We start from the raw sequence: 26744 nt of genomic DNA, 5'->3' as shown, positions 1-26744 counted from the left end.
GCAGAATCCCGGATGCTAGGTCAGAGGAGGCCAACTCAGCAGACTCCGCGCGCGCCCTGGCCTGGGTCCTCCTTCCACGACAAGGGCCGCCCCTCTCAATGCGCATGGAGCCGAGGCCCGGCGCCCCGTGGCCCACAGCCTCCTGAGTGTCGCACAGTGGTTTGTCCTGATTGAAACTGACCAGCGTCCTCTCACCCAGCCCATCCCCCACCCATGGAGAAAAAAAATCAATCCGTTAAAGAAATCAACGCAGTAGAAAGTTATAAATCAGAAAGCTAACCCTAAACTTATCGGAGAGATAATATTCCTGAATAATCATAATCAGAGTAAAATAAAAAAAAAAAGTTACACTGTAAGGTATAAAAAGCCTGGGTGAGAGGCTCCGGGGGCCCTGCCTGGAGGTGGCTGGACCCTCCGCACCCCCCCACCAGCTCCCTCAGGTTCCCAGGGCTGGCTGTGAGTGGCAGTAGCCTCCGCAGGGGCAGTCTGTCCACGAGAAGGGGGGTGCTCCTGCTCCCCACCCCAAGTGAGGACAAAGTGTCAGTGTGAGGAAGGGAGGGGAGCAGAGTTGGATCGCTGCCAGGGGATCTCCTCCGAGAGCGTGTCCCCACCCACCCTGTCTTCATTGGCAAATACGCAGATGCAGATGCAGGGCTCCAGGCGCCCCCAGCTCCCCAGCATCCATGGTGCCTCTTCCTCCCCGTCCCTCCACCCCAGAGGAGTCTGAGGCAAGGCAGGGTGGGCAGGGGAGGGCAGGCTGGGGGAGCAGGCTATGGGGGCAGGTGACACAAAGCTCAAATCTTCCTCCACGCACAGAGTGTCCGGGTGGGGCCACAGGCTCCCGGCTAGCCTCTCACGCGTCGTACTTCTTCCCCGTCCGGTGGATGTGCTGGAAGAGGGTCATGGAGAAGGCCATGCCCAGAATCTGAAAAGCAGGGGGAGAAGGAAGTCCCACTGGCCGGGGGTCTGGCCTCAGCCTCGTTCATCTTAGGAATGTCACAGGGTGCCTATGGCTGGTAGGTATAACCCCTGGGGGTGCTTCGTAAACACTGAGCGATCCAGAAAATGACAAGGAGAGGAGGACCCTGTGATCACAGTGGGCACACCCAGGGTCCCACAGATGCCCTTCAGTGTCAAATCCTAGCTCAACCACTCAGAGCCATTTGTGTAAAATGTTTATCAAACCTGTCAGAAACTCAGTTCCCTCATTTTAAAATGATATGCCTATTTCAGAGAAATGTTAGAGGGCCTCAGTGAGATCAGATGCATAAGGACCTGACCCTAAAATGTAGTTAATGAGGAGCCCAAGAGGGGAAATGGGAGGTGTCAGGAATAATTACAAACTGATGCTGAGTCATCTGCTTGATTCTGGAATAATGTGGTGATAATAATGAAGTGAGTTATTTGGCTGCAGCAGATTTGTCACACCTGCCATGCTGCACTTAAGGCATATTAATACTCATTTGTGTTCCCTCAACTCCTGAATCCCAGGAAGGGGTGGCAACTCAGGCAAGCGCTGGAAGCAGAAGGTAGCTGAACATCTAATGAGCATGAGCTTAAGGGTAGGCAGGCATGCCCCTCCCTGGCTCTTGGGACTCAAGGCCTGGGCTCGCTGAGGAGGACAGTGTGGCCCACCACAGGGTCTGGGCCAGGCCTGGCCATGAGTCTCACTCGCTGTAAGGGCATCTGACATCAGCTGGGAAATGCAAGCAGCCTTGCCCTCTAAGGTCTGACTGCCCCCAGATACACCTCAGGGGTCATCTCGCACCCGAGATCAAGAGTCTAAGGACCTGCTAAGAAGAAAGATAACTTCATGCGGGGGGGCCGTTACCTTCCCGTGGGCCAGCCCATAAAGTTCAAGTGTGCCAAAAGGAATCAGATGCCAAAACCTTCTGGTCTCCAGGGGTGGGGGCAGAGCCTAATCTGGCCCAACAAGGGAGCCCAGGAAACGCTCTTCCCTTGGGGCAACCTCTAGCACCTTCCCCAAAATGGGCGGGGGTGGAGAGAGGGAGGTCCCTACTCCCAGTCAGCTGTGTCAGAGGGAGGCAGGGGTCCAGGCTGAGTCACCACTGGACCCCACTTCCTGGCTCTCCACACCCCCGCCCCCCACCATAGGGCCTGGGAGAGGGTAGTTGCTCATTAAACAGCTGCAATGACAGCTAACGCTTATTGAGCGCTTCCTTCGTACCTGGCTCCAGTCTCTGAGCTTACTGTATCAACTTAAGATGTGGCATATTATCGTGCCCGTTTTACAGATGTGGAAATTAAGGCACAGAGAAGCTAAGTAACTTGCCCGGGTCACAGATGTCTAGTAAGATCTTTTAAGTGCTGAGGGTAGGACACACTCCCTTGGGTTCCCATGCCAAGTTCATAATTGTTTCCTGAGGACTCCACTTGTATTCGGTTCAGGACAAGATCGATCATCCCTACTGAGTAGGGACAGGCCAGTTCCCACCCAGACCTCTCAGGGGGCCACAAGCAACACCAGCCCTGCCCCAGTGCCTGGAAGGAGCACTGACAAGGCCCGGGTGGATTCTGCCTGGCGGGGTCAGATGGGCATGATAGGAGAAGGCCTCACCAGTGCAAGGTCCTGCGGGCAGCACATCAGGGCAGGGGCGCCTGGCTACAGGCTACCTGGGTTTAAATCTGCTACCTCTGCCTACTAACAAAGAGAGATCTCTGTGTTCCGCTTTTCTCCTCTGGCTCAAATATAGCTGGGATGAACCAGAGGCTCAGGACATCCCTCATCTGTGTGATCTGCCCCTACCTGCATGACCCTCCACCTGCATGACCCCACACCTGCATGATCCCCCACCTGCATGACCCCCCACCTGCATGATCCCCCCACCTGCATGACCCCCCACCTGCATGATCCCCCACCTGCATGACCCCCCACCTGCATGATCCCCCCACCTGCATGATCCCCCACCTGCATGATCCCCCACCTGCATGATCCCCTCACCTGCATGACCCCTCACCTGCATGATCCCCTCACCTGCATGATCCCCTCACCTGCATGATCCCCTCACCTGCATGATACCCCCACCTGCATGATACCCCACCTGCATGATACCCCCACCTGCATGATACCCCACCTGCATGATCCCCTCACCTGCATGACCCCTCACCTGCATGATCCCCCCACCTGCATGACCCCTCACCTGCATGATCCCCCCACCTGCATGATCCCCCACCTGCATGATCCCCTCACCTGCATGACCCCTCACCTGCATGATCCCCCCACCTGTATGACCCCTCACCTGCATGATCCCCCCACCTGCATGATCCCCCCACCTGCATGATCCCCCACCTGCATGATCCCCCACCTGCATGATCCCCCACCTGCATGATCCCCTCACCTGCATGATCCCCCACCTGCATGATCCCCCACCTGCATGATCCCCTCACCTGCATGATCAGGATGCACATCCCCACTGTGCCAAGCACATGCTTATTGTCGTCAAACCACATCTTCACCTTGTCATAGCAGCCCTGGGGAAAGGACATGCTGTCAAGGCCCTGACACGATCATGTGCTCCCCCTCCACCTCCCACCTCACTTCCCCCTTCATCCTGGAATCACCTCACCTTGCTCCCAACCCGCAGCCCCTGGTCCACCGCCTTTTGAGCAGGCCCCGCCCCAACCACGGTCCCACCTCCAGAGGCCCTGGGAAGCCTCAGAACCCCACTCATTCCCTGACCCACCCTCTGCCTCTTCCGACTGTGGGTCCAGGCTCCCCAATGTTTTGGCCTTGCTGTCACGCATCGTGCACCTGGACCCACATTAAGCCAGTTCCTTGGTAAACTGCCCCCCGCCCCCCGCCCCGTGGGTCCTCTCTTGCCAGACTGCCCACAGCATGCACCAGCCCAGTCTCCAGCCTCACCGTTCTCCACAAGGGGGTGGTGGCATTGTGCCCGCAGCCCTGGGAGTTCTCCATGCAGCAGCGGTCAGGGACCACGTTCTCCCCCAGCACCGGATACCAGTCTGTGTAGTCAGTGACGCCGCAGCAGCGCATCTTCAGGGTGGGTGGGGGGAGCCAGTCAGAGCCTGGCCCAGCCTGCCCCACCCTCCGCTGGGCCAGCCCACCCCCCGCAAAATGTCCTGCCCTAGAGTCCTGGGAAGGAGACAAAGGCTCGGCCCTCCTTTCGGCCACAGCCAGCCCCAGGCTGAAGTGGGCACTCCTCCTTCTGGAGACTAGAGGAGAGAGAAGATACTGCCTCCTGCACGACGGGCTGGACACTGGAGACTGGCCCGAGCCCTCCGCCCTTGCATGCCTACCAGTACCCCCAGCTCTCGGTTTTGTGGATCGTCCCAGGCTGGCTACCCAGCAGCCCCTCCCAAGGGCTTAAAGTGGTGTGCCTGGGGCTACTGACTTGTTTACATCTGAGGTTGGAGCCTCTTTGCCTGAGCCAAGCATGACTGGGGAGGCAATCTGTAACTAAAATAAATTCTGTCGTTCTAAAGCTCAGAAAGGAAGGGTGCGGACGGCCCCCTGTTCTCGACCCCCTACTCTCCACAGGGCATAGTGCACATCGAGCCACATGCCCCGGCTCCCCCAGGCCTCTCCACTGCAGCATGCAGTCTTGCTCCTTAGCCCACGCCCTGTCCCTCCCCAGCCGTGCCCCGCTGTGTCATGTCTGATCCAGCAAACAGACCAATGCCCCCCACTTTCCCCACTGAAATCTGGGAGGCCTGGGTCTCCACCAGCTGAATCACCCGGGCAGAGGCCCCAGCAGCCCAGGCTGGCCCCTCCCTGCCGAGTCCCCAGCCCCTCACCTCAGCCTGGATGATGTTCCAGGCATTCTTTAGCCCCACGTTGTCCTCTGTGTTGTACAGCCCCAGGCCCTCTTTCAGGTCCTTCTTGGCATTCTCATTCACCTGTCAGGGCGAGGTCAGGCGCCACAGGTTGGTGGGGTCCAGAAGGCAACGCCTCACCCCAACCCACCCTAGGTCGACTAGGACTGCTGAGAAAGGCAGGGGAGGGGCGAGGGGAGACCCCTGGTCTGGAGGAATCGGCCACTAGCACAGGACACTCTGGTGGGGGGAGTACATCGGTCCCTCTCATCTTCACTCCACCCCTCCCCCAGCAGCTAACTCAACCTCTCTTGCCTCTTGCCTCTGCTTCTTTACCGGTAATATTGGAATAACACTATCTATCTCATGGGGCTGTTGCAATAATTAAAGAAAACCATTCTTATAAAGAGCTAAAGACAAGGCTAGCACAGAGGAATGTCTCAATAAAGAATGAAATTAAACCTTCCCGTTCACAAGTTCAAACCTAAAGAACTGTTTCTAATCCTAATAATGCCTCTAACTCTCAGTGCCTTGGGCAAATACTTCAAGAACACAAGAACAAATATGTACATAGTTTGGAGGTGCGTACAAAAAGGCCTGCTACGTAAGGCCATAATAAGAGACTGACAGCTTGGCCAACTATCCTTAATGGCACCAATAAGGAGATTCTCCAATCGAACTGTAAATGTTCCAGCCTGGCAAGGTCCCCAAGGAGCTGCCCTGGCCATCCTCCAGAGCCTTGAGGTAGCCTGGGCCCAGGAGCAGCCACCTGTTCTCAGAAGTCACTAGGAAAGGCAACTCAGCCATCTCTACCATTAGGCCTACTAGCCAGTTTCACCTGGAAAGTTCTTCCTTGTTTCTAGTGGGCTACCCTCTAACCATCTGGTCCAACCACCTGGTGAGGTCAGAATTTCTTCTCCAAACCTCCCATCAAGTGGTCACAAGCACCTATGCTCGAATACTTTCAAGGATGGGGAGCTCACTAGCTCTAGCCTGTTCCATTTCTAGGTAATTTAGAGTAGCCCACTGCCTAATACCACCCAGAGTAATTAACTCTACCAAAATTCACCTTCCTCAGGTTACCCCCACCAAAACCTCCCTCCTAGGTAGTCTAACTCTCATCCCCCCCCGTAGATACTATCTGTCAGTCCTCTTCCTCTGGCCAGGAAAAGGTCCAGGCTTGCTCTGGCCTCAACCCCAAGGACAATGAAGTTCTATATGCCTGATGGGCTTACCTTGTCCATGTAGACAAAGAACAGGATAAGTAAGATCAACTCTGCTAGGAGGATGATCAACAGGACGATGAAAAACTGGAAAGAAAAGGTCCAAGCATGGGCAGGTGATAGTGGTGATGACCAGGACAGGGTGCCAAGAAGAACGATGGGGATGACAGGTAGCCCCTGGACAGGGTTTTCCAGGTGGGGGTGGGCCACCCAATCCTAAGATACCCAGGAAGCCAGGGAAGGAGATGACATAGACAACCATCAAGGGGCAGGCGGGACAACCAGGGCAGGGAGAGCCAATCACAAGGCAGAGGGGTGTGGGTGGGCACACAACATTCTGGAAGCAATTTCCCTGGGCTCAAGCTGGGTGCCCAGTGGCAATATTCCCAGGCCTTGCCTATCTCGATGGCCCAAGTACAAGGAAATCCAAGGAGATCCAGAGGGTTGGGGCCCAGGGTCCGACTTACACTGAGAAGGAGGCACTTGTTCTCCTTGATGGCCCCCAGGCAGCCGAGGAAGCCTGTCACCATAACAATGGTGCCTACAGCGATGACCAGGTTGGCCGCGGACAGCGAGGGGAAGCTGGGGGAGAAGGTGGCAAAGTTGCCTTGGGACACGGAGAGCCAGATGCCCACTCCAAGCAGCCCGCAGCCACAGAGCTGGAGAGAAAAAGAAAGCCCATTAGCCCCAGATTGCTTGTGCATCTGCCTCCATGTCTCCCATCCCCACCTCTGAGACACCGAGAAGGGCGAGGCCTGGGCTACTGGTCAGGTGCAGTCAGCTCTGGCCTGGACACTGTGGACCCTGTCCTGGCCACAGGCCCGACACATCAGTTGTACGACCTGGCCCAATCTCGCCTCTCTGTGTCTCAGTCTATGCATCTGGCAAACGGGATTACACCAGCTTCACTCATGTCAGTCACTATGAGGATGAAATTAAATCAGAGATGGGTAAAAGCATCTATGAAGGAGACCAGAGGTGCTGGATGCATAGCAGGGTAGGGGCGGGCTGCAGGAACTGGGGGGAAGGCTAGTCCACTCGATGGGGAGAAGGACCTGGGTTCAGGAGCAAAGTGGTTGGAGAAAGCACACAGGACTCGTCTCTGGGGTAGGAAGAAAACCCTGGAATCCACTGCCTTAGAGCCAGGACTCTGGGGACTGTGTCATGCTGCCCTGGCCAGAAGGGCCATTTGCCCATTGGACAGGAGCCTGAGGAACCCATTTCCCACCGGTGGAGAAAGGACAGGGCTCATTAGGCTGGTGTGGGGTGTGGGAGTGAGACGTGGCCTCCAGCATCCATCCCACCAAGCCCAGCAGCAGCAGGATTGGCCTGAGTCGATATGTCTCAGCAGCTCCCCAGGGGCTGAGACACCACTCGCTTCACCTGGGAGGCTTCAGTTTCACTGGCTGCCAGTCCCCACATCTGTTTTATTTTATGTTCAACAGAGCTGACATTCCTCCCCTGCCCCACTCCCTCCGTCAGCTCAGGGGAACTTTGCTGAGTCTGAGAAGCCAATCAATCAGTCAACCGATATTTATTGACTACCTACAGCATGCAGAGGTCTGTGCCAGAAAAGCTACAACTGCATTAGAGACACGCCTTTCAGGGGCTTTGGCTGGAAAGAAGAGACAGAAGCAGTTTAAAAAAAAAAAAAAAAGCATCCAGGCAGAATACAGTGATGCCAAATAAATGCTACAGGCATTCAGAAGAGGCAATCACTGTACTGGTTTGGGCAGATGGGACAGGCAACTAAATACAAGGGGACAGTAAGAGCCTGGGAGTCACAGACATGGATGTGATACTTGACTCTAACTTATCCTGGCTGTGTGACCTTGCAACTTCCTCTTAGGCAGAAGGAGATAGCATCACCTACCTATCCGACTGTTGCGAAAATTTAAATGAAACATAGTATGTGGAGTGGGCGGCCGGTTCCAGCACTGTTCCTTGAAGAGGTGCTGACTTAGCAGTTACTACTTGCCGGAACTGCCATGGCCCACAAGCATCGGGCACAGCCCTGCTGTCTGGCCAGGTGGACTCTACTGTGCCAGAGAGGGGTGTATCGTGAACAGGGGAAGGTGAGGGGAAGAGTCAGGGGTGGCCCTGGGGAGATGCTGTTTCCTTCTCTTGTTCACTCCACAAGCCCATGCTGGGCTCCTGGCTGATGAGTGCCAGGCCTGGTTCCAGGTGCTAGGGAGACAGGGGCAACCAAATCTGATAAAGAGCAGATGCTGACAGAGAAAATGACATGAAATAAGCAAGCATGTCATGGCATTTCCTGTACCGTTATATGTCAAGAAGAAAAATGAGGATGGGCAAGGAATTAGAAAGTAACAGGGGGACAGGTGCTCAGAGAGGGCCTCTCGGAAAAGGTGACAAATGAAAGGGGGGAGTGAGCCAAGTAAACATCTGAGGGAAGAATATTCTAGACAAAGGGAATAATAGCAAGTGCAAATGTCCTGAGGTACAAATGAGCTTGGCCAGCTGGAGGAAGAGGAGGCTGCCCACCGCAGCAGCAGCATGATGGCGGGACGGCCAGGGGCAGGTCAGCATGGGCTTAGCAGGCAGGAGTAAATAAAATTTGGATGTGGTTCTCAGCATGATGGGAAGCCCCTGAAGCTGAGGCATGACAGGACCCAATTTATGTTTTCAATAGTTCACCCTGGTGGCAACCCTAGGAGGGCAAAGTGGGGAGCCAGGAGAGCCCCTAGGAGGCTGCTGCAGTGTTCGGGAGAGGCCTGATGTCAGCTTTCACCACCAGAGCTGCCACAGTGGTACTGAAAAAATGGTCCAATTGGAGCTTTATTTTGAAGGTAGTGCTGGCAGGGCTTGTTGGGGGTTTAAGAATGAGTCGGATTTGGGTCAAAGGCAAAGTAGAAAACTGGTCCAGACTGGTCATGGAAAAAAAAAAAAAGTGCAGGTATTTCCACATGTTGCCAAACCACAAGGAGCTGCCAGGTGGATAGAAAGGAGTTAGGAAAGTCAATCAGCTGCCTGGATCCCCCATACTGTAGAAGGTGGTCCTATACCTCCTTTACCCTAGAGCAGCCCCAGATCGAACCAGATTCAAGGTTCCCAAGATGCAAAAGAGCCCAGAGCACCCACTCAACGGCAGAATCCACCAAGCTTTGTGGGGAAACTATGAAGTGGGAATGGGTGGCACTACCCTCTGCGACCACTAGGTGGTGCTCCAGGCTGGTTCGGAAGCTCCCCGGGTTTGCTGGTGACAGGAGGAAACTTTCATCCAACTTGTCATCTGACTTTCTTCAATCTGGTCAGTTCCTATGCTGCCGTCTCAATTTTTCTTTCATTAATCATACCATGGAAAATTTGTGATATCCATGCTGGAGATTTATGGCTCTAGAATAGAAGCTGAATGAATAAGTGGAGAGCCCATGCTGCCAGGTCATTCCCTACAGGCAGGGAAGCCTGAGAAAGAGATTGGCTTTGGGACTCCGGGAGCTGTAGGATGCCCATACCCCACAGCTGGAGGCACCCCAGGGACCCCCCCCCAGGACCTCAGAGCATGGGTCTTCTCTAGGCCTGGAGAAGTTCTGAACATATTCTGAGCATAGCTTTCCCCAGAAGCATGCCTCCTAGGGGTGTGTGCCTGGGGTGAGTCTCCCTTCCCCTCCAGCAGGGCGGGGTGGGAAAGCCTCAACAGTTAAGAAACTACCAGAAGCTGGCCATCTCTCTTAAAGCTGGTTCTCTGACTTCATACTCCATGTTCTTTGATTCAGTCTGCAAGCTTCCCAACCAGCCTTCTCTGGGAGTCCGCTCCACTGCTGGAATGTAGCTGTTGCCCTGACCCCTTATCTGCTTCTCTTCTCCCTTCCTGTTCAAGGTCTTACCTGCCCCAGGTTAAGTAAGGCCCAGGTAAGCTCTGCCACTGACAGGTGGGACAGTCTCCACAGCAGCCTGTGTGGCAGTCCTAGCAAGCCTCCTCTCCAAGCTCCCACCCCTGTCCCCCACCCCCACCAGGCCTCTGCCTCCTCAAATCATGCATCTTAAATAACTCTGTCATCTGGCTACACAGAGCCAGAGGGAACGGGTCTCCCTGCAGGCAGCACAGTGCTCCTGCACATTCCCCTCCCCACCCCTCCCAGGAGTCTCTGGAGACAAACTGTCTGCTCCCATCCCCAGATGACCCAGAATTCAGCAGAGACTCTGGGTTAGAAGAACACTCAGAGATCTGGCCTTGATTTCACAGATAAGAAATCCAGGAGAGACACAGCAGCCCCCATACCCACTGCCAGACCAGGACCAGGCCTGGTCTTCTGGCTTGCAGGCCAGAGCTCCTTCCACACCCCTGCCATCCCTCGAAGACCTGGGACTTAGACCTTAGCCTCCTGCCCCGACCATGGCCCACCATTCCCTCTCCTACTCCTGGTCTTTAATTTTCAGCCCAGCCTTCACAGAGCTGCCTGCATCCTTTTTCTAAAATGCCTCTTTCATCATGCTGCTCCCCTGTGTGGCCTTAAGATGCTTTAGCTCTCTGAGGCCCGATTTCCTTTAAAATATGGGATTTGGACTAGATGATTTTTAAAGTCCCTTGCAGCATGGTCATTTGAGGATTCTAAGCCATGCCTGAGACATGTTACTCTCCACCTCTTCTGGCTGAGTGGTTCTCAACCAGAAGCAATCCCTATCCCCCAGGGGACACCGACACGGTCTAGAATCACAACTGGAGGGGATGGCAGTGGCCTATAGCAGGTAGAGACCAGGGATGCTTTTAAACATCCTAGGGCACAGGACAGTCCCCCACAGTAAAGAATTATCTGGCCCCAATGTCAACAGTGCCAAGGTTGCCTTCCCCAGCCCCAGCCCCAGCCTTAGACCAGGTACCTACCTATCCCCCGATCCTGGCCACCACTCCCCTGACCAGACAACCACTAGAGAAAGAACCTGGTGTGTTCCCCCTGGGGTAGAGCAGAGGGAATGAGACAGTCCTGGTCTGAAAGGGATAAGCTGACACCGGGAGGAAGAAAGTGCTAGGAGGGCTCCACCAGGGAACAGGTGAGAGCCAGGGCCTGAGAAGTGGGGGCAGTGGCCCAGTGATGACCATGGGAAGACAGGGGGGTGCTGCTGCAGAGCCCTGGTTAGTAAGACACCCCCCTTGACAGCTGGGGGCAGGAAGACAGGAAGCCGACCTCAGGAGGCAGAGCAGGGCAGGGAGAGGGTGAGAGCAGGGGTAGGGGAGGGAAGGCAGTGGGACAGGGAGCTGCCCCGCTGGAATGAGGCCAGGCCAAAGCTCAGTGCTCAGAGCTCAGCGGGTGGCCTTTGGGAAAATTCCCTTCCAAAACCGGAGAGCTGTCTCAGCTGAGATGACTGAGCAGCAGGCAAAGTCATGCAAAGCAGCAGGCTGGAGAAGAATCAGGACCCAGACAGTGCCAGCATCCCGTGGCCAAGGTCACCAGCTACTCCTGGTGTGGTCTGAGCAGAGGCAGACCTAGGGACCATCCAGAGTGCCAAGCCTCCCCTGCCCCTTGTCCACTGCTGCAGTTTCCAAAATATTTCCAATTCAGGGCTCCAAATAAACCCAGGCCCAAATGTGATTAGACAAATTCCCATCCTTGTACTTGCCTGTGGCCTTGATCACCAGGAGGCTTAGGATTTGAGTCTGTTGGGCTCACTGTTAAATCCCCAGAGCCTGCAACAGCACCTACCCTTAGCCACGCCTTTTGGGTCTCCCTTCTGCAGAGCTGTCCTGCCTAGATCCAGCACAGGCCCCTCGGAACAGGGAAGAGGCCTCAAGCCCAAGGGCCATCTCAGGATCTTTCCCATCACCCCCTGGGCCCATTGGATGGATGCATGGGAGGTAAAGTGAGGCCCACCAGGTTATGGCCTTAGAGTGAATAAGCATTGCAGACTCACCTCATCTACTAAGCCAGCTGTAATTAGCCTAATTTCCCTGTGGAATTTTTCTTCATCTTGTTTCAGGCATATTGATTTGCAGTTCTGATACATGCTTCTGCCATGTGTCCTTATGTATTTTTCATGCTAGCATCACATTTCTCTGGGAGTGGGGTCCACGGTTTCCCCTTCAAACTACCCCTCCCCGCCCCAAGCGTGAATACCCCTGCCCAGCTTTGACCTTCCCTTTGAAAACTGTCTGGAGCTCAGGGGACAGCAACTCCTCTGCCCCCTCACAGCTGCCCATGCTCTCTCGCCAAAGGAGGTGGCCCCTCACCAGGGGGGGCTTCCTATGCCATGGCTCGGCCGAGTGGAGCATTCGGAGCCCCCAGGCTTCCAGGAGACTTGCTGCCTGCTCTCCCTAAATGTATGAGCATTTTCAGTGCCCAGGCTCATTCTTGGCCATCCTTTTACACTGCAGGGACTGGAACACTAGATAAAGGTGTGTTCAATGAATGAACGAATGAATGGTGAGGACAGGGATGGGGGACCTGAGCAGCCCACATCCTGGAACTAGGAATCGATCCAGACACTCAAACCTACCTGAAAAAGCATCCCCAAGCACCCCTCTTCCCCCTTCCAGCACCCCTGAGCACCCCATTCATGCCCCCTGGCTCCTCCTTTACTTGGTATAAATCACCTTCTCCATCAGCCCCAGCTCCATCAGAGTTCACCATGCTCTGTGGCTATTTGAATTTGAATCCCCACTGCACAACCAAGACACCCAGCTCCCAGGGTCACATGTCACATGTCACTGGGGGCTCCCCCAACCTGCCTGGCTCCTGGACAGACCTGCCCCGCCCCCACTTTGCTGGCAGCAGCTTTTTAAACATTGGCTTTAAGCCCTCCCCACTGCTTTCTATGATCCAAGGCCAGGCACAATGTTTAATGGCATTTAATAAATTAGTGGATGTGGAGAATAAGAGAGAAAACTAAAACGACTTTAATTTCACAGCCTGATGTGCCATTGAGAAATGAACCTGCCTGGCCCCGGGAGGAGCCAAGTTGCCAAGAACTCCATCTTGGGGAGAAGGGACAATACATTAGCACCAGAAGTGGGGCTGCTACTCTGTAGTTCAGACCCCATTTGCCTCCCAGGGGTCCCTGCAGCTCATTCATTCTCACAGCCACAAAGGGAGGGACAAGCGGGGCTGGGGAAAAGGATGATGCTTCCAATTCGGCCTGGCGGGAAAAGAAGGGACAAAGTCACAGAGACGCTTTCACCAAAGTCACCCCGCAGGCAGGATCCCAGTGCTGGGGAACCTTGGAGGTGGAGGAGGACACCCAGCGGGGACTCTCCTTTATGTGCACTGTCCCCGCCTTAGGTGGACCTGCCTCTTCAGCCTCAGCCTGATGGCCCCAGGGTCAGGATGCCTGCCATCATATAATACACCCCCTTTCTTCCTATTGCAAAGCTCTAATTAGTCAAGAGTCTTTCTTATTAACTCAAGATTCACCTTCCCTGTGGCTGACATGCATCAGTCCTAGTTTTGCCCAAGGAGTCCTCCAAGAGCAAGTGTGACTGGTCTTTAAATATTTCATAGCACCTAACAACAGCCTTACCCAAGCTTTCTCCTGGTCTATTAAAGGGCTTTTAGATCTCTCACCTCCAAGTCACCTTTGACTGGTCATCTCTGACTCAAACTGAAAGCTAGACTCCAACTATGGAAGGATCAGCATGGACTACAAAAATACCACTCTCCCCTCCTACACCCTGCACTTTATACTTCTAGTAATCCAGCCTAAGCCCCTGGAGGTTTGGCTCCCAGCCACAGTTTCAGTTCATGCTGAGCTTACACACAATTTAAAGCCAAATAGCACAATTCTTCAGTCATTCATTTTTTGATCCTGCAGATTCTCTCAAAGCCTCCAATTTTTTCACAACTTCATTTCACAGTCACACAATATCACCAGCTTGCATAGGTGACAAAGAGATCACGCCCATATTTCTGAGCCTAATTTTCCTCCAAATAAACATGACATAAAGCATTTGCATATCTACAACCCAGTTACATTTTGATTGTTGCAGAATGGGGTCATTTTCTAGCCAGGATGGTCCCAGGCAAGGGCATTTGGACAGGGCCAACTCAAGGGTGCTGTGCTTGGCAGCTGCAAGTCTCCGAGGTTAAGAAAGCCCTTAAATGATGTATTTCAAGAGTACTAATTCCCTCCCTCCCATAAACTTTGTAAGGACCTTTAAAATGCCTAGTAACCCTTTCCCCAATTCACAAAAATGCCCTATCAGCTGAGAGTTGGGTCCTATGACCCAGTACCTCTTGGAGTCCAGTACCCTGAAGAGTATGTGGAGATGAGAGACCTCACAACGAGGAAGACCCTGTCTGAGACTTGAGGATACCCACTCGCCACCCACCAGACAGTGAATGGCTTGGCTGGGGGTAAATGCTTGGGCACCAATAGTCCTGACCCCCAACTAGCTGCACAAAGGGCTTGCTGTCCCCTGGTCCCCACCTTTTTGGGGTGCTTCCTGGCCTGGCCTCAACACAGAAGGTACCTGCCCTGCCCAGGGGCTCATTCCAAGCAAGGGTTTGCAGGACCCCAGGGAGGCACATCCCAGGCCGGGGCTGGGATGCTGAGAGCAAGGGGCAAGAATTAGAATGGCGGTGGTGGGGTGGGGGAGGTAGAAGGGCGGAGGGAGGGTAGGGGGGGCTGTCCACCTTGTGCTGGCCCAACACAGGCCCTTGGTAACTCCAATTTTCCACACCCACTCTTAGCTGGGAGAAAGGCTTGCAGAACAATGCAGCTCCCTTCTCCACCTCCACCTTTAGCGCTCCCCTTCCCAGGCCATCGGCACACCTCAAATCTGACAAGGGGCCAGCATCTTCCCACCTCTCAAACAGACCTGTAGACCTACTCCCTGTGTCGGGTAATGGAGAAGGAGGCAGAGGCACGTTAGGAACCCTCTGAGGGGGCCAAAGTAAGACCGAGGCTGCCAGAAGGAACTAAAATGATGCATGGTCAGGAGGCCAAAGAGGACCGGATGATACATAGCTCCTGCCAGCCTTGTAAAGAAGCAGTGTTCATTCACCAGGCCATAAACATTGATTCACGCCATCCCCGCAGCCCTCCCAGGGCAGAGAATGCCAGTGGAAGAGCCACACTTGCTTCTGAGGCTGGCCATGGGCCGGTGGGCTATTCCCAGGCTGAAGATGCACAGCACGCAGATGAAATGGGACGAGTGCGGACATGGGAGAGAAAGGACACGTGGGGAGCATGTGACTCTCAGTGTTGTCCAAGCCAGCACCGGCCCCTCTAGCACCCACTCATTGTTTGTTACGGGAGAATGCAGCCCCTTGACAGCGAGAGTTTGCTCAAGGCCCGGGACAGTCGGTGCAAGGGAGAGTCCAAAGCTGTCTTCCATCTCTATTGGGAACACACAGAGGGGAAATGGGCCAAGACACAGAAGGGGGCAGGGTCAGGGAAGAACTTCCCAGGGGGCGTGGAGGCTGACATCCCTGTCATCTCCTCCACTCTGTTCTCCAGGCTGGTCAGAGGACTGCCCTTTGCTGGAAGAGTGGGGGGATGATGACCCCTGGACATGTCTTTCCCCCAAAGTCTGGAACATGTCAGTATTCAGCAGGAAAGAGCTTGGATCCTCAGGCCCTCGAAGCCTGCTGGTGTTCTCAGCCAGAGCACAAATGTAGGAACTGCATGTTCTATGTCAGGGTGAGGAGGGGTCACATTGCTAACTGTCCTTCCCTGAGCCCCCCAGGGCCATGGAGGCAGTGCAAGCTCCTGGGCCTAGGGAGGAGTCATGGGGGCGTAGCCTGGGAGCACGGGGCGAGGCCCTGTCTTCACTCCCAAGGTCAGTGTAAACTGGGAGAGAAGGTGCCTAGTCTCAGAACAGCTTGTCAGGGGAGGCTGGAGAGAGGATTCTCCAATCACCAGCATTTTTTTTTTCCTTCCTTCATTTGTTTTACTTTCTGCATCTGGGGACAGAAGCATTTCTGACAGCACCAAAGCACAGAGCAATAAGTGAAGTCCGAGCTGCAATGGGAGGCAAGGATGGGCTCGACAAACCAACCTTCAAGGATCACATTGAAACTGGCGGCCACCTGGGCTTTGCTGAGGAAGCAGAGCTGTCAGTTGTCCGGGCTGCAGAACGTGGAGCCCAGAGGGCCTGGGATGTGCTGGGCAGCTTTGGCAAGCCACTTAACCTTTCTGAGATGTTTCTCCACTGAAAGAGGGAGAAAAAGCACGTCTCCAGCACTCGGGGACACTGTGAGGATGAATAAAATCCTGCCTTCCAAGTACCTCGCTCCTTGGAATATAAATATTGTACAGGGAGCAGTGCTATTATTTAAACTCCTTGGAAAAAGCAGAGGGACAGACAATGTGAACTTGTAGCATAACTTGCTGGCAAGGAGCTCAAATTACCTGGGAGGCTCTCACTCATCCTCCGGGACGCAGAAGAGGGCGGGTACCATTCACCCCTGTCTGGGGAAATGAAGGTCTCCAAGGGTGAAGGAAAGTCGGAACGTGAAGCTCATTCCATCACTGGCGGCGTCTATCAGTGAGGCTGCCTCGGTTCCGCCTCGCAGAATGGAGGCCCTTTTAATAATGTAACGAGGGCCATTGCCTACAGCTCAAGTTCAGCAAATAACACTCCACAATTACACATATAGATATCGGGGAAGATTGGAGCTGACAACCAGATCCATCTCTGGGCCCGCGACAGCCACTCACACATGCTTTTGCTATAACCCTTTGATGTGACCAACACGTGACTTTTCTTCTAAGGCTCCTATGCCCGCGCTGCCCGATTATTTATACTGCCAGCTGGGGAGACGCATCGACCCACACTAGGATCTGGGAGTTTCTAACATGCTTTGTGGGGGACACAGCCTGCTTAACTTTGGGTCCCTCTGCCAGCGATGGTCTCAGCACTAACTTAAGTGATGACCTGAGATGCCTCCCAACCCCAGTGCCAAACTCTCCCCACCGTACCGTTCTCCTAGTCGTGGGAGGCTTAGACTGGTCTTGGACTTCTCTACATGAACATGGTAATTCGGGTCACCCTGCCGTAAGTTGCCTAGCCACGGTTTCACCAGATGAATGTGTCTGAGGGTGCAGGGCTCATCCACGGCAACCTGCTCCGGGCACCCATGCCCGCCCACCCTGGCTTAAGTCCTCAGTGTGGCTCTCTTGGTGGCAATGGACCAGCACCGGGAGCATATTCTTGGTGCTTTGCTGTATCGCCTTGTTTGATCCGCCCAACCCATGGGTGGAGACTTGTCTTGCCCTCCCCATTTTACAGATGAGAGAACTAAGGCACAGAGAGGTAGAGTGGTGAAGTGGCCCAGCCATCTGATGCCGGAAAGCAGGCTCTTAACCACTAACCTTCAGCTGCTCAGACCAAAGTCATCCACCAACTCTCCCCAAATAAGCCAGAGAGGGTGTCACTTAGACATGTCTCGACTTTGAGAGAGGAAGGCTACCTGTGGCAGGGTAGCCAAAAGCAAATCTCTGGAAAACTGAGTATCTGCAGGCAAAGTGACTTGTGGACCAGGAAACAAAGGGGAGTGATGATGATGACGATGGGAGGAGTGGCGAGGAAGGCGAAGAGGGTGATGCTGCTGACAATACCGATGATAAAACTAACATTTATTGAGCCCCTATTACAGGCCAGGAACTGTGTCAAACCTTTTTCACAAAAACCATATACAGATCCGCAGACCCCAGCGAACAAAGGTTCACTGCGTCCTCCATGACCTGTTTCAATGAATAAATTAAACTGTTTTGTTAAAAAAAAAAACAAACATACAAGGTACATACTATTACTTTCTACATTTTACAAATGGGAAAACTAAGCATCAGAGAGGCTAGGTATCTTGTCTAAGCTCACACAGGTCGTTAAGAGGCACAGCTGAGATTTTAATCTGATTTAATATGATTGTTACCTTTATTCATCTGCCTCCTACAGGTCTAAGAAAACTCCTAAATCTCATCTCATTAACATTTTCAGCAACTTTCTGGGCAAAACTGAGTTTGGGGAGGTAGGAACAGAGTGTTACAGGGCGCAGGGCCCCGGGAGCCCAGTTCCAAGAGTAAGGGAGGGAAGCCAGCAGCTGCAGCTGGAAGACACCAAGTGCAGGCCTTGCTCGGGGGTGTCTGGCCAGGCGGGGTGAAGGACAAGCAATGTAGGGCCAGGGCTGGCTAATGGGGGGGTCTGTCAGAGCTATACAAGGATGGGAGCGGGGTGGGGGGTGGGGGGCGGACAGACCCAGGCAGGGGTGCCCAGTCTGGCAGGCAGGGGTGTGTGTGTGTGTGAATGGGTGTGAGGGGAGGGGAGGGAGTGTGCATGGGTGTGGGACATATGTATACATTGGAGGGAAGAGGTAATCTGCTTACTTGGCTGATTTTCCCAGTAGCAAAAACTACTGGCTATACCTCCATAAGAGAAAGCTGAGAAACAAAATAAACTAATTTTCGAGCTCAGCAGACCTTCTTTTTCTCCTACATTTCCACCAGACAGGGGAGTTTGTGCAATAATAATTGCTTGCCTCTTACCCCCTACAGGCTGCTTTCCCATACATCGCCTCACACTCGCTGTCCTGGGGTCTTTATCCCCATGTTACAGATGAGGATAGTAGGGTTCACTGGTGTCAACTGCATCACCCTCTCTGATGCGATGCCTGAAGTCACCCTCTGTGGAAAGCAGGCACGTGAGGAACATCCCTTCTTTACAGAGGAATGCACAGGAACAGCTCAATGGCTTTTTCAAAAGGAAGGGATGGGCTGCCCAATGGACCATATCCCCCAGCAGGCTGGTCCGCGCAGCACACAAGCTCATGGGTGGGGCCCCTGCCGACACCCGAGCCAGTGGGACCAGCGAGGCCAGGCCGGAGAGGTGGCCAAAGTATAAAGGGGACATGGCTCAGTGTCAGGGCCTGTGGGGCAGGGGAGGCCATGGAGCCGGGTAGACCAGTCCAGCCCCCTCACTGACCAGCCGGGAGCGCCGCAGAAAGGGTCTTCCTCTCTCCTGTCCGTTGCCTGGAGAGGAGGCTAATGGCATGTTGTAGTTGGGACTAAATGAGAGTCATGAAAATAAGCTTCCTGGCATGTCGCCTCTTTCGCAGCTATAAACGGGAGCTGTTAGTAGTATTTACGGCCTGCAGTAGTTGTTCGCTGAGATGGCCAGAGAGCGGGCGGCACAGACAGAGCTGGGAGCCAGCGGTGGAGAGGGGCTGGGAGGTGCTGCGGACTCCACCCACGTCGTGCTGGGGGGCCTTGTCAATCCAGGCATGCTGTACTCACTCTGCCACCCCCACGCTGACCTCCCAGTCCCCAGCCACCCATCTCCGGGAGGCGGTTCGCTTTCCCGATTTGTGAGCGTGCTTTCTTTTGGCAGGGAGCTGCTGCCGTCTGCGCTCTGGACCGTAAAACAAGTTTTCATCAATAAATTAAGATAAGTGGAAAGCCAGAGCTAGAGGAGGTAGGCTGAGGCGAGTGGGCAGGGAGGGCAAGGAGCCACTCTGCGGCCCGGGAGGGACCAAAGCAAGACTGGTGCCTCCTCTCCCAGGCTCCCTCCTCTCCCTGGGGTGCCCCTCAGGACCTGGCTTCTCCACATGGGGAGACTCCGGAAGACACTGTTCCCTCTGGGACCGTGACATCATCTCGGGTTGGGTTAGCCCAGTGCCCAGGGAAAGAAAGCCAGGTTCTCGGCAATGCTCTAAGCTGAAATAACGATCACAGTCGCTGAGTTAGACGAGCTAAATCAATCAGACACTTGCCTGCCCAATTACTAACACTATAAAACGACCTCGGAAACAAATAGACTGTCCTCAGTTCTCCACAAAGCTCCCTGCATATTCTCTGCTTCCACACCTTGCTCACATCATTTCTTCCTGCCCAAGAGCCTTCCTTGCCCCTTTTCACCTTTTTCAATCTAACCCAGGGTCCTCGAGGCCCACCTGGAGCCCCCACTTCCACCTCCAGGCAAGCTAACCCCTTGGGCCTTTACCGAGCCCGCTGCAGTGGCTCTCGCTGTTTGCACCAGCACGTGGGCCCCAGGCCTCCTGCCCCTTGTTAGCACTGGCCTTGGCCATGTGCATGTCCCAGCCTACAAGGGCAGGAGCCTCACTTTGAACGTCTCTATGCATCTCCCTGGCATCACCCACAATGCTGGGCCCCGAGACGCCCTCGTTTACAGAGCCACAAATTGCCTAGGTGAGCCCAAGGGAAGGGGACTGTGGGAATGCCAACGCAAAACAAGTTGTCGGCTCTGCAACAGGACTGCTGGTCACCTAGTGTGGTGCTGCCTGGCCTCCTGCAGCCCAGACACTGCTACACGACAGAGCACCTAAGAGGTGCCTGTCTGTGCACGTGTTTATGGACCAACAGGCTTCTAAGTCTCTAGATAAAAGGATGCTACAAAACTCCAGGCCATATAGCTGACCATGTGCTGCTAACCTGCTGTGTTGTCTTGGGCAGGTCAATTCACTTTTCTGAGCCTCAGTTTCCCCATTATAAAACAAAAGGCCAACCCAAATCATATCCAAAGCCCTTTCCAGCTCTAAGATCCTAAGGTTCCATTTCTACTTCATCCTGACCATAGCTGTATGAGAGAGCTGAAACCACTATCAGGCCACTGTGAGGAAGCTGAGAACTCTGAGGCTAAGCTCCTCAGAGCTGGGAGGAGGGAAGTAGGACCCTCGATTCCCTAAGGCAGCCCTGCTTTTCTCTGGGAAGAGGGTAGGGAAGGAACGATGCCACCGGTGCCAGCAGAGCTGCTTTGAGAAGAGCTGTCACTCACCCTTCACTCCTTTGTGAGGGGAATCATGGCCCAAATTCCTGGGACCAGCTCAGGGTCCCACTGTCAAGGCCTGCTCTAAGGCTGGTTTACCACCTGCTTCCAGAACATACCATCTCCACACACACACACACACACACACGCACGCACGCACACAGGGAAGAGATGGCAACGTTTCAGGCCATGATGACATCAAATCAAAACTGCTAATTCTATCCCAACCTGGATCTAAACCAGAATCAATGACAGTTCTGAGTCCAGGCACTTCCCACACTTGGAGGAGCAGAGTTATGTGAGGCTCTTGAACTGCTGGGGGAGGGGGGTCGGGGCAGCTTTAAAGCAGATCCCAACAGGCCCCCGCTCCCTCCACCCCTCATAAGTGCTCCCTCCACCGAGCCATGGGGTAGAGTGGGGGAGAGGATGCCATTTTATAAAGGACAAACATGGGGGAAAATAACCTATCTGTTAAATTGTGAGCTGGCAGGAGAAGCTGGGAACAAAGTTCAATGAATGGAACAGAAACATATTGGCAATAGCAAAAAGAAACAATTACTACCCATTTTCATAGGAGATCTGAGGAATAAATTTGCTCTTGTTTTTGCTTATTCAACAGAAAGAGAGAGAGACAGAGGGAGCAGCAGCCAGTGAGAGAGATGAGGAAGACACAGCAGAATGCAGACGCTTGCACTTTGTGGCTCAATGTTTCTCTTAAGCTCTCAAAAGAGGGTTTTTTTTTTCACATACAGGTTGGTACGGGAGTCAGAAGAAATAACACTGTAGGAGGAGAGGGTTCTTCCTCCAGGAAACCCACAAAATCACACACTTAAACCAATAGGGAGCACTGCTCCCAGCCACTCAGCAGCTCTGCAACTTTGAAAAAGAAGTTACTTAAAAAAAAATAGAGGCTTTACTTGGAAGATGGAACCTTTAAGGACTCTGGTACAAGCTGCTCAGGAGAGCTAGAGGTTGGCTTCATTTCAAGAGAACTCTGACCTCTTTTGTAAAAACCAACCTCCAAAGTATTCCCACAGACTCCGCTTCTCTGGGGAAAGCGAGTTGCCAAGGGCCAGAGAGGGGTGATGCTCAGCCAGGGCTGCCCAGGAGGCCTAAGCAGTGCCAGGACCACACCTGCAGGAGGGTGCAGAATTCCATGCCAGGGGTGCTAAGTGGCCAAACGGCATCAGGCCATGTACTCTCCGTGACACTGTGGACACCGGAAATGTAGGACACAAGTCAGAATTCTGCACCTGTACCAGGTCCATGCAGAAACCTGTACCAGGTATATGCAGAAATCTGTACCAGGTACATGTAGAAACCTGTACCAGGTGCATGTAGAAACGTGTACCAGGTGCATGCAGAAACCTGTACCAGGTACATGCAGAAACGTGTACCAGGTGCATGTAGAAACGTGTACCAGGTGCATGTAGAAATGTGTACCAGGTGCATGCAGAAACCTGTACCAGGTGCATTGACCTAGAGACACTCCATGTCTGCCTTTCCCAGTTCTTCAGGAGGGTGGTCCGCACCCAGGTGCCGCCCCCCCAGCCCCCGCACAGGTGCCCACAGAGCCTCTTAAGTTACAAAATGTCCAAGACCCTCTGCTTGCACTGAAAGTCAGGATTTCTTTTCCATGGTTTCACCTATAACCTGAATAATGTCTTCTGAATGAGGGGTGCCTCCCCGCATCTCCTGAAAACATCCTTATCTACTGGAGTCCTTCATCTTATGGACTTGTTTATCCTTCTATCCCACCATCAAAGACTGAAAACTAGGGTCTGTTTTCAATCCAGGTTAAAAACATAGACTCCAGAGTCGAGGCCTGGGTTTGGAATCCCAGCTCTCTCCCTCACCCCATGTGCAACCCAGGGCAGTTAACCCCTGTGACTCTGAATCCTCACCTATAAAAAGGGGATAATAATGATAACCACCAAAAAATGCACACAGTATTTACCTCATAAAGTTCTAGGGAAGTTTAAATAGGACAAAACTTCTAAAGCTCTTAGAATAGAACATGGCCTAATGTGGAATAAATACACACACATGTGAGCTATCAGAATCGTGCTTACCCTCTAGACACCGTCCAGCACCCAATCTTCTGGCCACATCCCTGTCGATCCCCTGCATCCACCTCTTCCTCTCCACTCCCCTTGCCCAATTCCAGGTCTCATCCCTTTGGCCAGAACATGAGGAACGCATTCTGCTGGTCACTCCACCCCAATCTAAACACAGCCTGGAACACATCACACTTCATCCTCAAGACCCTGGAGGGCTCCTAAAGCCCCAGGCTCAACTCCTCAGCATGGCACTCATTCTGAGACCTTCTGTGGGTTCATCATTTTAATCATCCCTCTTCAAATAAACTCCATGCCTTTCAGACTCTCCCCTAGCTCCTCACCCACACCAGCTATGCTCTTCCCTTTATCCTCCACCACTCCAATTCCTTAAAGACTCTATGGGGCTTCCGGGTCAAGATGGCGGCTTAACAACATGCGCATTTTAGTTTGTCCTCTAGAACAACTACTAAATAACCAGAAACAGTACAGAACAGCTCCTGGGGCCACGTCAGTGACCGGACACACAGCATACCAGCTGCGAGCCTCCCCAAAACCGTGAGTTCCCAAAGCTGCAGCGGCCAGTGCCCCTCCCCCACAGGCCGCTTCCCAGAGGGGAACGGAAAGGACTTTACCAGCAGCGGGGACTGGGCACAATCAAACGCCAATTGTGGAACTACTTAACAAATTCTGACCACTAAAAATAGGCCCCCAGCTTAGGTGAACCTGATCAAAGCGGAGGTTGCTCATTTTTGCCCCAGCGCCAAGGGGGCAGGACTGACAGAAAAAGGGGGGGGGGGGGAGGAAAAGAAGGAAACAGAGGTTTTTGTGGCTGTGTATCTACAAAGGCTTGACTGCCTCTGGATACAGCGGCAGGACTTTTCAGGCTCCAACTGCCCCAGGCATAGGCAGAAGTGAGCTCTTTTGGGGGCTTGTCTGGAGCCTGTGCCTTCCCGAGGGGAGGGGTGAACCCAAACTCAGGTGAAATCCCTCCATCAAGGAATTCAGACCCCAGGCCTTGGTAATTTGAAGCCATTAAAACCAGCCTACAACCTCTCCTCTGTCTCCACCACGCCCCCAGCAGGGAGAGTCTGCCAAAGTTAAAGGTACTGCATCATCTTATGCTGGTGGAACCTGTAGTCAGACAAGCGCCACATACTGGGCAGGATAAGAAAAACAGAGTCCAGAGATTTCACAGGAAAGTCTTTCAACCTGCGGGGTCTCACCCTCAGGGAAAACTGACACAGGTGACTCTTTCCTCCTGATAGGAGGCCAGTTTCGTCTGGGAAAATCTGGCTGGGGTCTATAATATCTAAGTAGACCCTCCTAAGTGTGTGTGTGGGGAAAGGCACCACACAAGCAGGGCAAGAAACAAGAAAGCAAGAACTGAAAAATTCTCCTCTGTTAAACAAAACTTAAGCTAAAGATCCAGATAGCTGAACTGAATGTCAAAGAACAGATAGACAACAAATTCATCCAGCAAGAAAACCCTAGGTAAAAGAAGCACAAGCAATCTCTAGAATAAACTAATTAAGGTAATTAAATGCCTAGACGCCAGCAAAAAAATAACAAATCACATTAGGAAAACTGAAGATATGGCCCAGTCAAGGGAACAAACCAACAATTCAAATGACATACAGGAGCTGAAACAATTAATTCAGAATGTATGAACAGACATGGAAAACCTCATCAAAAACCAAATCAATGAATTGAGGGAGGATATAAAGAAGGCAAGGAAAGAACAAAAAGAAGAAACTAAAAGTCTGAAAAAACAAATCACAGAACTTATGGAATGAAAGACACAGTAGAAGAGATAAAAAAACAATGCAAACCTACAATGGTAGATTTTGAGAGACAGAACATAGGATTTCAAAACTGGAGGACGGAACATCTGAAATCCGACAAGAAACAGAAACTATAGGAAAAAAATGGAAAACTATGAGCAGGGACTCAGGGAATTGAAAGACAATATGAAGCGCACGAATATACGTGTTGTGGGTGTCCCAGAAGGAGAAGAGAAGGGAAAAGGAGGAGAAAAACTAATGGAGGAAATTATCACTGAAAATTTCCCAACTCTTATGAAAGACTTAAAATTACAGATCCAAGAAGTGCAGCGTACCCCAAAGAGAATAGATCCAAATGGACATACTCCAAGACATTTAATAATCAGAATCTCAGAGGTCAAAGAGAAAGAGAGGATCTTGAAAGCAGCAAGAGAAAAGCAATCCATCACATACAAGGGAAGCCCAATAAGTCTATGCACAGATCTCTCAGCAGAAACCATGGAGGTAAGAAGACAGTGGGATAATATATTTAAATTATTAAAAGAGAAAAACTGCCAACCAAGAATTCTATATCCAGCAAAATTGTCCTTCAAAAATGAGGGAGAAATTAAAACATTTTCAGACAAAAAAATCACTGAGAGAATTTGTGACCAAGAGACCAGCTCTGCAAGAAAAACTAAAGGGAACACTAGAGACAGATACGAAGACAGAAGAGAGAGGTGTGGAGAAGAGTGTAGAAAGGAAGACTATGAGTAAAGGTAAAAAGAAGGAAAATTAGATATGACATATAAAATCCAGAAGGCAAAATAGTAGAAGAAAGTACTACCCATGCAGTAATAAAACTGAATGTTAATGGATTAAACTCTCCAATCAAAAGACATAGTCTGACAGAATGGATTAAAAAACAGGACCCATCTATATGCTGTCTCTACTCAAAGGACACGAGGCCAAGGACACAAATGGACATTTACACACCAATGTTTATAGCAGCATTATTAACAATTACCAAAAGATGGAAACAGCCAAAATGTCCATCAACAGACAGTTGACTAAACAAACTATGATATTTACATAAGATGGAATATTATGCAGCTGTAAGACAGAATAAAGTTATGAAGTATGTAACAACATGAATGGACCTTAAGGACATTATGCTGAGTGTGATTAGCCAGAAACAAAAGGACAAATACTGTATGGTCTCACCGATATGAACTGACATTAGTGAATAAACTTGGAATATTTCCTTGGTAACAGAGACTATCAGGAGATAGAAATAGGGTAAGATATTGGGTAATTGGAGCTGAAGGGATACAGATTGTGCAACAGGACTGAATGTAAAAACTCAGAAATGGACAGCACACTATTACCTAACTGTAATGCAATTATGTTAAAAGAGTGAATGAAACTGCATATGAGAATGATAGAGGGAGGAGGGCTGGGGCATAAATGAAATCACAAAGAAAGATAGACAATAAAGATTGAGATGTATAATCTAGGAATGCCTAGAGTGTATAATGATAGTGACTAAATGTACAAATTTAAAAATGTTTTTGCATGAGGAAGAATAAAAGAATGTCATTACTGCCACAAAAAAAAAAAGAGTCTATGGTCTCCACCCTCCCCATCCCCCCTCCTCTGTGCACTAGAAGCACTGATACTTTTCTCATGGACCATAACACATTTTGCCTTATAGATGTGCATTCCCTGGTGGTCTTTCCCAAATCAACTCCTTGAAGATGGGGCCCATATCATGCTTAATTTACACCTCCTACAATGGCTTGCACATAGCAGGCTCCGGGGAGATAAATTCTGAGTGGAACTTTATTTCCACAAGAGGAAAACTTCCAGAAGCATGAGACAAAGATGATATAATTTGTTCTGCGCAGTCCTCAGCTGGTACCCTGGGAAAAAGGTTCCCATGAGGCTGTCAAGGACCATAAGAGTCCACTTCCATGAATACTAAGAACATCCAAATTTTCCAATGGCACTAAAATGTTGCCATATCAAATGTGGCTCCATCCCCATCCTCATGCCCTTCCCAAGACATATGACAACAGGGATTACAAATGTGTTTCCTCTGTGTAACTCATTCATGCAATCATCTTGCTCTCTTTCCAAAGTCAACTATTGGGCAAAAACTATGCCAAGAACTATGCCTCACAGCACTGGGCATCTAGCAGGAGCTCAAAGTGTTCCAAAGGATTGCTCCACC

The 26744-nt window shown here is 52.0% G+C and overlaps 1 protein-coding gene across 10 annotated transcripts in view; it reads right to left on the bottom strand.

Moving 5' to 3' along the window:
* Positions 1-282: 282 nt before the first annotated feature.
* The window catches only part of TSPAN9 (tetraspanin 9), a 214768-nt gene continuing 188306 nt past the window's right edge, over positions 283-26744 (bottom strand). For all 10 annotated transcript variants that reach the window (XM_077169699.1, XM_077169700.1, XM_077169702.1 and 7 more), the window contains 6 exons: positions 6485-6676; positions 6030-6104; positions 4777-4878; positions 3884-4015; positions 3409-3492; positions 283-925 (listed from right to left, as the gene is read on the bottom strand). In XM_077169699.1, the coding sequence (XP_077025814.1) occupies positions 854-925; positions 3409-3492; positions 3884-4015; positions 4777-4878; positions 6030-6104; positions 6485-6676 (657 nt within the window). In that variant the 3' untranslated portion in view covers positions 283-853. The remainder of the gene's footprint in view (positions 926-3408; positions 3493-3883; positions 4016-4776; positions 4879-6029; positions 6105-6484; positions 6677-26744) is intronic.

The sequence above is a fragment of the Tamandua tetradactyla genome, chromosome 7 (assembly GCF_023851605.1).
Source record: "Tamandua tetradactyla isolate mTamTet1 chromosome 7, mTamTet1.pri, whole genome shotgun sequence".
Lineage (NCBI taxonomy): Eukaryota > Metazoa > Chordata > Mammalia > Pilosa > Myrmecophagidae > Tamandua > Tamandua tetradactyla.
Note: the sequence above shows the minus strand (reverse complement) of the source record. Positions and strands in the feature narration are given on the sequence as shown.